We start from the raw sequence: 12,609 nt of genomic DNA on the forward strand, positions 1-12,609 counted from the left end.
AAATGGCAATAGCTAGCAAACCGATGAAAACGGTACTAGTCACGATGTCTTCAAGATATCATTCATGTGTTCAGTTTTTGTGCAGATGCTCTGCTCTTTGCAGTTTCAGTGTAATGGTTTGACAAGAGATCTATAACTTGGAATGTGAGGTCTCCAATTGGTTAGTGTTTTTACCAGATCAGATCGTACGTGAAGTGGTCTGAAGATTGACTATAGTAACATGGTAAAAGGAGTTTTTTCTCAGCACATCACTCAGGTTATGCAGAAATTATATAGAGACGATGGAGAGATTGGGAGGATTATGTAAGATTGGCCAGTTTGCTGGAATAAGAATCTGAGAAAGAGAGTGAAAGAGGGGCAGGGAAGGAGAATATTTGCTGCATTGTTATATAAAGCCAGCGGACAGAGGTAGGATGAGGAATGAAAAACAGAGGTTAGTAAAGAAAACAGAAACATCTATGTATTGTGCTGATAAGGAAATTACATTGACAGTTCAGAAAACGTGCCTTGGCCACCACACTCAGCGGCCAAATATTGTTGGCAGGGAAGAGACAGCGGGATCAAGGGAGCAAGATAAAAGAGGAGAGGAGTTTATGCCTGGGATGATTCCACCTGTGGCCTCATTCATTTTGTCACCTGGCAACCCCTCGTCTCTCTTTACCCTCAGTGTTTTCTGTTCCAAGAAACCCTCAGAATGTATCCACCAAACACTGTATCTATAGAGAACTGTAGAATCTCCCTCCGGGATTTAGGAATAGCCGTAATTGAAAATGAACTGGAACTGGCTGCGTGTGGAGCAATGTACTGTAAAGGAAAATTGCTTGTGTTTGACACTGCTTGTTTGTGTAATGTTGGGTATACACTTAGACTAAGCCATGTACTGTATGCAATGTTAATGGGAGCAAAGGAGGAGACAGTGACATTTTGCTGATCATTCGTGCTGTCATGTGAGACAGAGTGAGTGTTGCATCCAAAACAACGGGATCATAATTTACAGTACGTAGATTGTATGCACCACAGTAGGGACACTGGTGACATTCAATTCTTATCAAGGAAAGAGAAATAAAAAAAGAAACTGTACAGTATAGCGCGATTAGACAATGTGTTAGACAACAAATCTTTGTTGAAACTGATTAATCTTTACAATGAATATTCATTAATACTTTGTCATAGCAGCGCTGTTCAGGGACAAACCTATTGTCATAATGACAATGTCGTTCTGCAGTCAATCACTTTATTCAATAGATCTTGTTAGGAGGCGATGGTCAATCAATAATGATTCACCATGGCCACAGCAATGTATCAGTTCCCCATGTAGGTGACCTGGTTTCTACCTAATAGCGCAAGATTCTTTTTGTTTCTGCTCTTTCCATCCATTTCATGTTTTCTTCTCCTATGCTTATCTTTTAGGCCATCCCACTCTGCCCCCACTTCTACAATACATCTGTTAGTGCTGATCTCCAGGAGACTAATGCTAAAATGCTTGTTGGGCTTTGTTTTCTTGCTTCCTAGGAATCATGTTTAAAAGAAGAAAAAATGTTTTCACTATTCAATAGCTTAGTCCTTCATTCAAATTAAATCTAGAAACAGCAGAGCAGCAGAGGTATGATTGCCTGGAAAACATCAGTGTATCATTTGGGATGCATCAGGAATGCTGGGATGGGGATTTGTCCTTGTAATAGTCAAAGTATTGAACTAGCAATTGATGCATTGCTTCGAGGACAGGCTGTCTGCATCAGTAACTCTAGGTGAACACAACCATTAAAGTGATGCATGTCGATAGTCGAATGAGATGTGATAGTGGTAAATGCCCCAGTATTGATTGTAGGCTGCAGCAAATCATATTGAGATCACTATTTATCTTTGCTGATTTTTCTACTATTAGTATAAGGGCTTAAACAGATATTTTTTCAATATATTTATTAGTTGCAGGAATATACTTCTTGTTTGAGACAAAGCTATTTCTTACTTCTAAATGGGATTGGATTTTAAGAGGTTTTAAAGCATATAGGTTTTAGATTACCATGATAACCTTATAATTGAATGTCCACGGGACCTACTGCCTTCCATCTCTGTGCAGGCAGGTCTATACCAAACCATAGGGAGAGGAAACATGACAGCAACAAAGAGGTCTAAAAGGCCTTGTAAATGTACACTCTTGGTTATCTACAAAATATAGCTATTGTTATAACTTATTTCGATATACTGTTTTTGTTTGTTTTAATAATGCCTTATGCAATGTCTGTGCACTGGTATAAGAAGATAATAATGGAAATTATTATGATACTGATGAAGATGATAATGGTGAACTCATGACCACCATATAACTATCATTATCTGGGCTGAAAACGTTTAGTTTGTTGGTTTTGCTTTCTTTTTGTGTGTGTGTTTTTCTATGAATGATAAAGAACAAAAATACAAACAAAAAAAACAAACACCCAAAGATCTCTGGGCCCACTTGCATAATGAATGTAATGTTATTTATTGAGAGTTTTTCTTTAGATTTTTATCACTGAATATCCACTTTAGCAGCTTGTTTAACCTGTTGTTGACAATAAACCCTTTAATGTAGACAAACAATTATAGCCTACATGTAGTTCCACACAATATATTATCATGCCGAGAAATCCTCTTGTAGGCATGTAGGCCTATAAAGCCTGCTTAGTTGTATGACAGTACAGCGTGTTGCAATACCATGCTTTGTGAGCTTGTAGATGTGCTATTTTTGACACACCACTGAGTATAGGAGTTGAAGGGTCATATGAACTCAATCAATAGCAAGCGATTATTCGTATTATAGTCTTGTTCTTCCAGAAATTACATCTGATCTCAAATCCAAACTGGACGTACTGGATGACACAATTTTAAAAGGTCTTATACCCCTTCATGGGCGGTACACTGGTCAACCACAGGTCCAATAATAGAGTAAAATGTTTCTTTATCATTTGAATGTGCTAATTAGTATGGTAGTGTAATATTTTGTTCTGCTAAGCACAGTATGTTTTCTTTCCTTATTTTTTTTATTGTCTAAGATTTGTTTATGGTTAAAGTTAAATCTTCACGGAAATGGTTTTGTTGTTTATTAATTAAAGAATATAATTACTATGTGTGTGAATGTTTAAGAATATAACTGTCTATGAATCTTGAATCAAAACATTTTATCCATAACTTTAACAGGTTTGGGGTCAATTCAATCTCAGCTAAAAGTGCACACTGAACCTGAAATTCCAAAACTAATGACTAACATAATTTTAAGAACCCGTTTGCTGAAAGAAATTCTACTTCATCAGTTGAAAGCCAATTGACCCCAACCTAGCAGTACAGTATACTAGCATTGCTTTTTTCATATGCTTTTGCTGTGCAGTGAAAGAATGAAGGTTTTGCTAAAGTTTATGAGCGATTTTTCGGAGACTTGAAAAGTCACATGAAAAGTGCTATATAAATAAAGTTTATTAATATTATTATTATCTGTGGGATTGTGTTAGAAACTGTTCAACTGAAACTGATGAGGCTTTTACATCAAGTGGGATCTCAAGACAAGCTGTTTGCAGTACAACAATATACAGTAACGGTTTCTTTCCTTAGGGGACATGAGGTCTATTTATTATTGGTATACGTGGTACTAGAGTCACCTTGCAGCAGCTAACAGCTGCAGCATGGTGGTTGTGCCGGTTCAGCAGAAAACCGCTTCAATAGAATGAGACTCTACAGCCCACAATAATAACGCTAACATTTATATAAATCCATATTTATATCACCACAGATTTGTTTTCTCCCAAACAGTATTTGTGTAGTGGGATGGTGAGGAGGTCTATTCAACCTTCCACCCATGATCCATCCACCCACCCATCCATCCATCCTGGTATACTTGGATCCATGACTCTATTCTCAGTTGTCAATCCGTTTAAATGGTGGTTAGATAACAAAGCACTCAGACAGAGTAGATGGTTGGGACAGAATTACAGAAAATGTATCCCACTTCCAAGTGCTCATTACCGCAAGACAGGATTTGTGAAGTTCCATTAAGCTGATGATCCTGACCCACCCCCGTCGTTCCCTTATGCAAACACATCATTCAGACGGATTTAGACAAGAAGTGAGCACCAGAGTAATCTGAGTAAATGGGACTTTAGACACATAAAGTATCCCCCAATTCCGTATTATTTTGAAGCATACAGGCTTATGCTTAATTGATACTGAGTTGAGTGTTGCATGCAAAATTATTTCAGATCTACAAATTCACGAGTGGCTACAGCCGCTACATTATGCGACATGTTGTGAGCCTTTAAATCTTAATTATTTTGTTGCACAACACTGGCATGCAAAAATCAGACACAAAAACCTGTCTCATGCATGCACACATTTTGAATGTGGAGTCGACCATTAATGCCTCGCCATGTACACACAAATCCTCAGATTAATGGAAGCTTCACTCTTCATATCAGGGATTACCATTATACCGAGTGTGCAATATGCGTCGATAAATGCATTGTGCATACACAAATACTGTAGATGGGTGGGGGCAAAAGTAAGTGAATAGTGTTGGGAACATACTGAGTGTTCAGTGTACATTATGCAACAAACACTCCGACTATCGCATGCCTCACACACCAGGGATGCCAACACACCTGGATCCTGCAGGACTCCTGCATTGCCATTTCTCCTGGATTTGGTATCAAACTCCCAAAGTTCACAGAACACAGGAATTTACATCTACTACATTTCTGGGGGAGGACCCTAGACCCCCTGCTTGGGGGTCTAGGGCAGTGCATGAAAATATACAGAGATGTTAACTTAAATAATGGTTATTATTATATTATTAAAGATGGGTCATTAAGACATGTGAATCCCTTGACTCCTTCAAAACCGCTCTCAAAGGGCACCTACGGATGGCTGCAATTCGAAACTGGCCTCTGTAAAATCTGAATCCCCCCCCCCCCCCCCCCCATTTTCCCTCACTGTATATTGTATCTTTTCCCTTTTTTGCTTCCCATATGATGAATTCCTGTTCTGTACTTTAGCTACATAGAAATGTCTATTTGTATGTCTCTAAATGTCTGTATGTCTTTAAATGTTTTGATGAATTGAACAATGTGGACCCTGTTGTAAACAAGTGTAATGCTTAATTGGGTCGTCCACTCACAGTTGACAGTCTTTGTATTGAGTTTGTGCTTAAAATGTACTGTAAATTCTACAAACTGTTAATAAATATTTCAATCAATCAATCAAAATGGGTCTTGCATATTGGTTCAGTCATCAAATCAATTTCTGTAGGCCTATGTTTTGCGTTTTAATGGCTGAAATTGTACCCATCATTTTCCAATGCTAGTAAAGCAAGCCTGATAAAAGTATAAAACGTCTTAAATTCACCAGAACACAAGAAATTACAGCTACTCTTTTAAAAAGTTTCTGGTGGAGGACCCCCAAACACCCCGCTTGGGGAGTTCCCCCCACCCCCCAAATAAATCTCCTGGATTATCTCCAGTTGCACGAGCACGTACACACACACACACACCCCCCTAATGGAAGGATGTGTGTGGAAATATGGGCCACTTACTTTAGGTCCCAGCAGAGCAGCATGGTTATGCTGACTGTCAGCGAGGTGATCTGTTGTGTAAGTGGCAGGTTGGTGTTACATCACTCTGGATCCAGGACAGAGTGACCCTCTCAGCTCAAGTGTGCAGTGGTGGGATGCAATGGATGAGGTAACAGGAAGAGTGGGGCACCTAAACATTGTGGGCATGCACCTCACTGTTAAAAGGCTTATTTGACATTTTATGCATTATATTCCTACAGTTGCTACAAATTGCTACAAAGCATGCAGTGTTAAGAAAAGGGCAATCAACCTAGGTGGGGTTGGCGAAAGGGCCTTTGTGTCAACTACTGTATGTTATGTGATAAGAAATTGTCTCTGGCTAAAGCTATCAATTGAATTGCCAATTGGAATAAATAATAGTTAACTATAAATAGCATTAGCCTCTTGTGTATGCTATACTGGATTTGGGATTAATAAATGAGAAATGTTTTAAGACTAGACAGATTAGATGGTTTTCTGTTATTTAAGTCTAATTATATTCTGAAAGATTATAAAATATTCAGTGTGCTTACCTCAAAGATGTTGTAGTCTATACTTTGTAGTCTCAACATGCACTGAGAAGTGATATCCGTAAATTCTGAGTAACTCATTTATTTTATTATACCAGATCAGTAAAACTCTTGATATCACAAGTCATTGCTGCTGCAGTTGACACTGAAGTATAATAGACATTGAACACTCTGTCATTCTCATTCCCTTTCAGCACATGAACCACAGTGAGATTCAAGCTGTACAGAGTCTTAAAAAAAGACATTAAGCTTCCCAGTGGTGTGGTGGTCAAATTCAGTGATTGAATGACTTCTTTAAATATTTTGGAATCTTTGGGTAACATTTCCCCTGCTGACTTAGGTCTGGTGCTCGGCGCACACCACATTATGATAATGACAATATATGACATATACATGTAAATGACATTATAGTAATGTCAGTAAGTATGCACATTGTGAATTTCACAAAGATTGAATTATGGCCCAGGCGGTGGCGTAACCGTCTGGGCACCCGACTGGTAATCCAGTCGCAGTGTGCCGCGGGTTCGACTCCCGAGCCCGACACGGCCTTTACTGCATGTCATCCCCCATCTCTCTCCCGTTTCCTGTCAGCCTACTGTCTGTCCCTTCAAAAAAAACAATAAAAGGCGTAAGCCGAAAAATAAATAAATAAATAAATAAAGATTGAATTATAATTGAGCTAAATTGAACAACTCATTTAGCAGCTCTATAGACCAGTGAAGACTGAATCAGTTTCTTGAAATAATGCATTGTTCAATTTAGCGTGACTATTAATTTCGCTGGCCAGTGGCCACTCCTCTTTCTCTCAGTTAGGGTCGGGAGGGGGTCTTCGTTCTACAGTATGTGAGCTCAAACTTTAAATTATTCAAATCATGGTTACTGATGTTGGGCAGGAAGGAGACAGTCCATTTACTAGCCCTCGGGGCTTTGAGAGCGACAGCACTTTATTCTACTCATGCCAGGAACAGAAAGACATAACATATAATGAAATGTGCAGTATCATACAATGTGAAATGTGGACAACAAATGTAATATTTACAATAAAAAGGGTAATGTAATTTGTTATGTATACTTTACAAAAGCCAACATCTATAGAGGGTATGCACATGCATATTGCATAAAGTGAATGGCAAATCGAGTGGCAAAGTTTATTGTCGTTTGGATGAATGGGCTGTCAAGGCCAGAAAGTAGTTTTTCCCACTCAGTAGGCGTTCCCGCATAACTTCCAGGTTAGATGATGAGGTCACGCGCATACCCTCTATTGTATCTGCGTGCTCTATTGATCTACTCCTTAACAGTGTTTACATATATACTTTGTGGTAACATATTTAACAATGGAGTTCCTACTTATATTTATGGTCAAGTGGAGACTCGTGCAGTCAACCTTTGCCTTGCTATCATAACCTGGTCTGTGTTAAACATTGTTTAATTATTCCCTAACAAAGTAACAAAACAATAAACATGGACACGGGAATGCATACAGGACAGCAAATGCAATCTGCATAGCAAAATCTTGAGTTACTTTAACTATGTTAATGAAACTGAGTTACTTTAAAGATGGAATGATTTCCCCCTTCTTCTCTTATCCTTTTTTCAATACAGTAGCAAATGACTGAAAATACTTTTTTGATCAATTCTCTTACAAAGATACTGTATTTTCTCCTTTTTACATGCCCTCTGGTGTTTGCATTATGATAAGAATTTCAAACCAGCTTGAATTGTTTTTTATCGATTTACAATCTATCATTACATGCCTAACCATGGGTAAATAAAGGTATAAAATAACCATTTTAAGTGTGTTATTGAGAAAGACATATTTGTAGAGAGGAAGTGAGTTTCCATTACAGTACATGGTGTCTTTCCTGTCCCTCTCAGAGGACCGTCTAGAGTCTAGACTGCTAATCGAACAGAGAAACTGTATTCTCCATGCGACCAAGAACATTAACGTCAAATTAGTACAAGACGGCAAACATCAGCTGTAACCAAAATCTATTCTGGGGATTGGAATAGCAAAACAAATGAGAAAATGCACAATATATACAACAGCGGCATGAGAGAAGCTGTAGCTGTTCCAGCTTAGGGGACACACATCGACATGGTATTTAGGCTGGCAATTCGAGATAGTTATATATATCGTATTGACTGATAAATCGGGCTGATATTCGCATTTTGCACCATATGGGGACCGGTGAAGGATGCCGATAAAGCAGATTTATTTTATTCCACTAATTGTTATTATGGATATAGAAACATTTAGAGGAAAATAGAATCGCTTGATATCGGCCTTCCTGTGCTCCCAAATATCGGTATCCGCCTTGAAAAACCAATATGGGACGATTCTAGCTGGCATGTGCATACAGTACCTGCAACCGCTCAGACTCACAAAGTGTGTTTAGAGAAGTGTGCGCCTTTATGTTCACCGAACAAATGACTATACAACAGAGGTACTAACGCACACTCCTATCTCCAAGTGCTATTTCCTTGTAGAACAGAGGCCTTTTCTTGTCAGTTTCTTTACAGAGCCTCATTATTAACATACCGTCCTTATTCTCTAGGGACGTATTCCTGGAGCCAGAAGGAACTGGATCTTCTCCCCTCCATCCTGCCAGGGAGCAGTCAATGCTGGATCTGTGCCCAAAATCAGGTTAGACGGTGCATGGGGGCTAAGGTTTCAGCGCCCTGCGCTGGCAGCCAGGAGGCTTGGCTTTCTGTTGGAGACAGACTAACAGGCATGTGGCCACTTTCTGATTCACAGGGAGACTGTAAAAGATAGAGTTCATATCAACCTCTTCTCCTCTGTCTCTGGTGTAAAGACTACGGCTACTCTATTCATTGCTATGCAGAAGCTTGCTAAGCACATTTTTATGGGTTTGCAGCTTCTCGAGGGGATTTCATAAAATTAATTAAAAAATAAAGTTCAAGTACATCCATTTTTTTCCTGCAGGGCTGCAGTTATGTCTCAGCATCTATAGCAATCCTTGTCATACAACTGTGTAATTTAAAAACTGATGTAAAAATAGTTTACTTTTGACCCCGTGCTACATACGGTATGTGGAAAAAGTATACATTTCCAAAGAGCAGTGGTTCATAGTTAAATGCACCACAATGAAAACACGCCATCCTTTCGAGTTAGAATACCAAGAACGAGCTACAAAGGAAACACCTTTCCTTTGAGTGGGAGGCTTTGAAAGGCTTCGGTTCTCATCTTGGTTTCCTGGAGGAAAGACTATTGAAGGGTACTGTGCATTACATATCCTCAGGTACCCCACGGTTCCTCACATGAAAGAGATCCAAATTTGTCCAAATCCTCTAGCTTGAGTCTGCAGAGAATTACATCATTGAAGGGAATTATGTGATCCTCTCCGATGAACATGCTCCGTGCAATGTGAGGGTATGGATAACATTTCATTAAGCATCCCATGCTGGTCCAGTCCATTAGTATATGAACATACAGTAGTCCCTCTATGAGAAGGCTATCCCAAGTCCTTTCAGTCTGTAAGTTTATGTACATAGTTGACAGGGAAGTTCCCCGTCCTGGACATGTCTCCGTCTATGTGACCAACCTGGTGGACACAGGGAACACAAGATTTTGTCTTATTTTTGTTTTATTATAGCCACCTGTACCATATTAAAATACATATATTTCACCAATGTAAAACAAGATGTCCCTCCTTCATTCGATAACATTATGTGCAGTAAATATCTGAAGTTTCACTCACCCACCAGTGGGGGTCATCAGTGGACGTGACCACAATGATCTCATCTTTGAAGAAGGCCAGCTGTTCGGAGCTGACCGCCCTGCAATCCACGAGAGCCTTGACGCGCTTCTGTCGCGGCCTGCTGCCAGAAGAGACCTGGGAAGGACGGGCATGGCATTTGTCAGCGTTATTACGAGCAGGTTAAGATTGCCTGTGAAATCTCATACACTCTTGTTAGTCTCATATAAACAGACATACAGGCATTTGTGAATGAAACGATGTTAAAAGTCACCATCAAGAATTGAGAAATAAATCGATACCAATGTTATATGAACCTAGCTAGTTTCTATCATTATTTGTAATACTCGACTAAAACTATGACTCGTGTGTTCGTCGACTACCTATTTTCACGGACAAATGAAATAAAAACGCTAAAACGGAATAAAAACTAAGCTATGATGACTAAGAGAAAATATACTGACAATTTTAGTAAAAAAATAAATAGACTAAAATCTTATGGAGGGACTAGTGGAGAAGAGATCCAGTAGAACTAAAAGACACATTGTGACGGTGAGCTTGTAGAAATAGGCTATTTGCAGCATGCAACCAAGAGTAAAATCATGCATTTCAAAGTCATCAAGGTCTAAAAAATAAAGAATCTGATACAGCAAAAAAAATAAAGAATTAATTGCTGTCAAAATCAACACTGACTCCAATATCGAATACGAATATATGATGAAACTATAAGTATGTACACTATACAATGCTGTCTACAAAATATGCCATCTAAATTACATATTTTAGCCTTTGCATATGCCTGCAAGGTCGTCGAGGCTAGGGCTAGCACTACAACCGTTAACCACACACAGACTGAATGAAATGAGAAGTAGAGTGTCACCATGGCGTTCCTGCGCGGTCGCGGAGCCGGGGCCAAGAGAGGCGAGGAGGACGGAGCCGCCGGGGCTGGCGCCGGGCTCAGCGACTGTCCCGGGGCCGAGGAGCCAGGGCCGCCCGCCATCAGGCTGCAGTACAGCTCCTCCTGGCTCCCCACGCAGTTAGGAGACGCCACACCGCACTTGGACTGGCCTCCGCCTCCGCTGCTGGTGCGCCGGTACGAAGTGGTCTTCTCTGAACTGGAGAGTCACGGGTAAAATAAGTGACAGGACAATCGCTCTAATTAGAGCTGGTTTGCTCTCATAATAGATAGCTAAACCCATTAACACCTGGAACGCATCTGTGTCACCTTAGTTTTTAACATTTTTAACCATTATTTTAAACATTCGCTATTGAAAAATAGCAGATAGATTGTAGAACTGCTATTTTTTGAAAAATCACGAAAACGTGTGCAAATCTTTGAATAATCTTTCCTAGTGAGCATTTTGCACTCTCTTTGCTTCTGGAGGTCCCTGGAACAAAATATGTTGAGATGGAGGTCGGAGGCCAAATACAAAATAATTCTAGGGGTTCTTGACATGAAAAGGTTTGAGCACCACTGACCACGTGTGTCAGGATTTAGAAGACAATTGTAGAATCTGCTCTCACGGTTAAATGGGTTAAAGTCCAGATCTAAGCAGGGTTATAGGAGGATGGAAAATTGAATGCAAACGAGGATTATGTTAGCACTGTTCTGGGGAAATGTAAAGCTTTATTTACATTTGATTCTCAAATGCAATGAACTATTCAGCTTTAGGTACTGTTGTCCTCTCCTGTACTCTGTCAGGCCACCCGTCAAAATGCTATATTAACCTCCAGCAGAGGGCATGGTCAGCAGTGATTTGATGGCTGCGGTTGTTGTGGTTTAGCAGCAGTGAAGCTCGGTTTGCCCTTACCTGACAGGCCCTATGTGGCTCTGGGAGTGAGACGCCGGGGTGACGCTGCTCTGGGAGTGAGGCGCCGGGGCGACGCTGCTCTGAGAGCCAGAGTTGGCCGTAGGTTGCCCCTCCCAAGACATGGTCTGCCTCTGTCCCCGCACCAACGCCCCCTGTCCGTGCGGCGAGCGAGGCGGCCTCCCGCCGCCCCCCTGACCCCCCGGGTTCTCTATGGTTGGGGAAGGGGGGCTGTGTCTGGTCTGCGTCTGGAAGACAGAAGGGTGGGGTGTCGGGTTGGAGCAGCGGCGTGAAATGGAGTGGCCCTCTTGGGTGGTGACGGAGATCTGTGGGTCTGAGCGACCTGCGGAAGGGGGTGGGGAGAGCACGGGTCATATAAAGTGAGGAGTGACACAGGTTAAGAGAGATTTCAGAGAGGCTTGAGAGATCAGTATAAAGACATCAAAGACAGGAGGTAAATGCTCTTTTTTCCACTTTAACCATGATGGAATCCCTATTTTAGAATTATTTGGCTATTCAAAAATAGCAGATATACAAGCTCATAGCACTATGAGCTTATAGAACTGTTTTTTTTATTTTTAACCTTGAACATTAAAGGAGAATTCCATGCTAGAAGGCTTTCATACCTTTATTTGTAGTTGTTACGTCCCCAACAAAGAGGTCCAGGTGTTATTTTGTGCAAAAGTGCATTCGGAACAATCTGTATCTGATCATGCATGAGTTACTCATCTCCAAGAGGTTGAGAAGGGAAGCCTGTTGGTTGAGAACCCCTGGTGTACATGATGGGATCATCATGTACACCAGGGGTTCTCATCGTTTTTGGCTGGGGACCCCCGGAAATGCTTTGCCCGTGTCTCGCGACCCCCACCCCACCCCCAATACAAATTGACCGCTACAATAACCTTAATAATAGCGAAAATACATCATAAATAAATACTGAAACCAGATATAATAAACCAGTTATAAAGTTTAAGCATGCA

General features: G+C 40.5%; 1 protein-coding gene across 3 annotated transcripts in view; it reads right to left on the bottom strand.

Annotated features, from left to right (window-relative positions):
* Positions 1 to 6,776: 6,776 nt before the first annotated feature.
* Positions 6,777 to 12,609, bottom strand: part of asap3 (ArfGAP with SH3 domain, ankyrin repeat and PH domain 3) — a 46,646-nt gene continuing 40,813 nt past the window's right edge. For 2 of the 3 annotated variants that reach the window (XM_083791264.1, XM_083791263.1), the window contains exons 23-26: positions 11,633 to 11,972; positions 10,702 to 10,936; positions 9,825 to 9,959; positions 6,777 to 9,668 (exon numbers count right to left, since the gene is read on the bottom strand). In XM_083791264.1, coding sequence (XP_083647390.1) covers positions 9,594 to 9,668; positions 9,825 to 9,959; positions 10,702 to 10,936; positions 11,633 to 11,972 — 785 coding nt within the window. In that variant the 3' untranslated portion in view covers positions 6,777 to 9,593. The remainder of the gene's footprint in view (positions 9,669 to 9,824; positions 9,960 to 10,701; positions 10,937 to 11,632; positions 11,973 to 12,609) is intronic. The other variant, XM_083791265.1, reaches the window with a different exon arrangement.

The sequence above is a fragment of the Protomyctophum parallelum genome, assembly GCF_964188405.1.
Source record: "Protomyctophum parallelum genome assembly, chromosome: 20".
Taxonomy (NCBI): domain Eukaryota; kingdom Metazoa; phylum Chordata; class Actinopteri; order Myctophiformes; family Myctophidae; genus Protomyctophum; species Protomyctophum parallelum.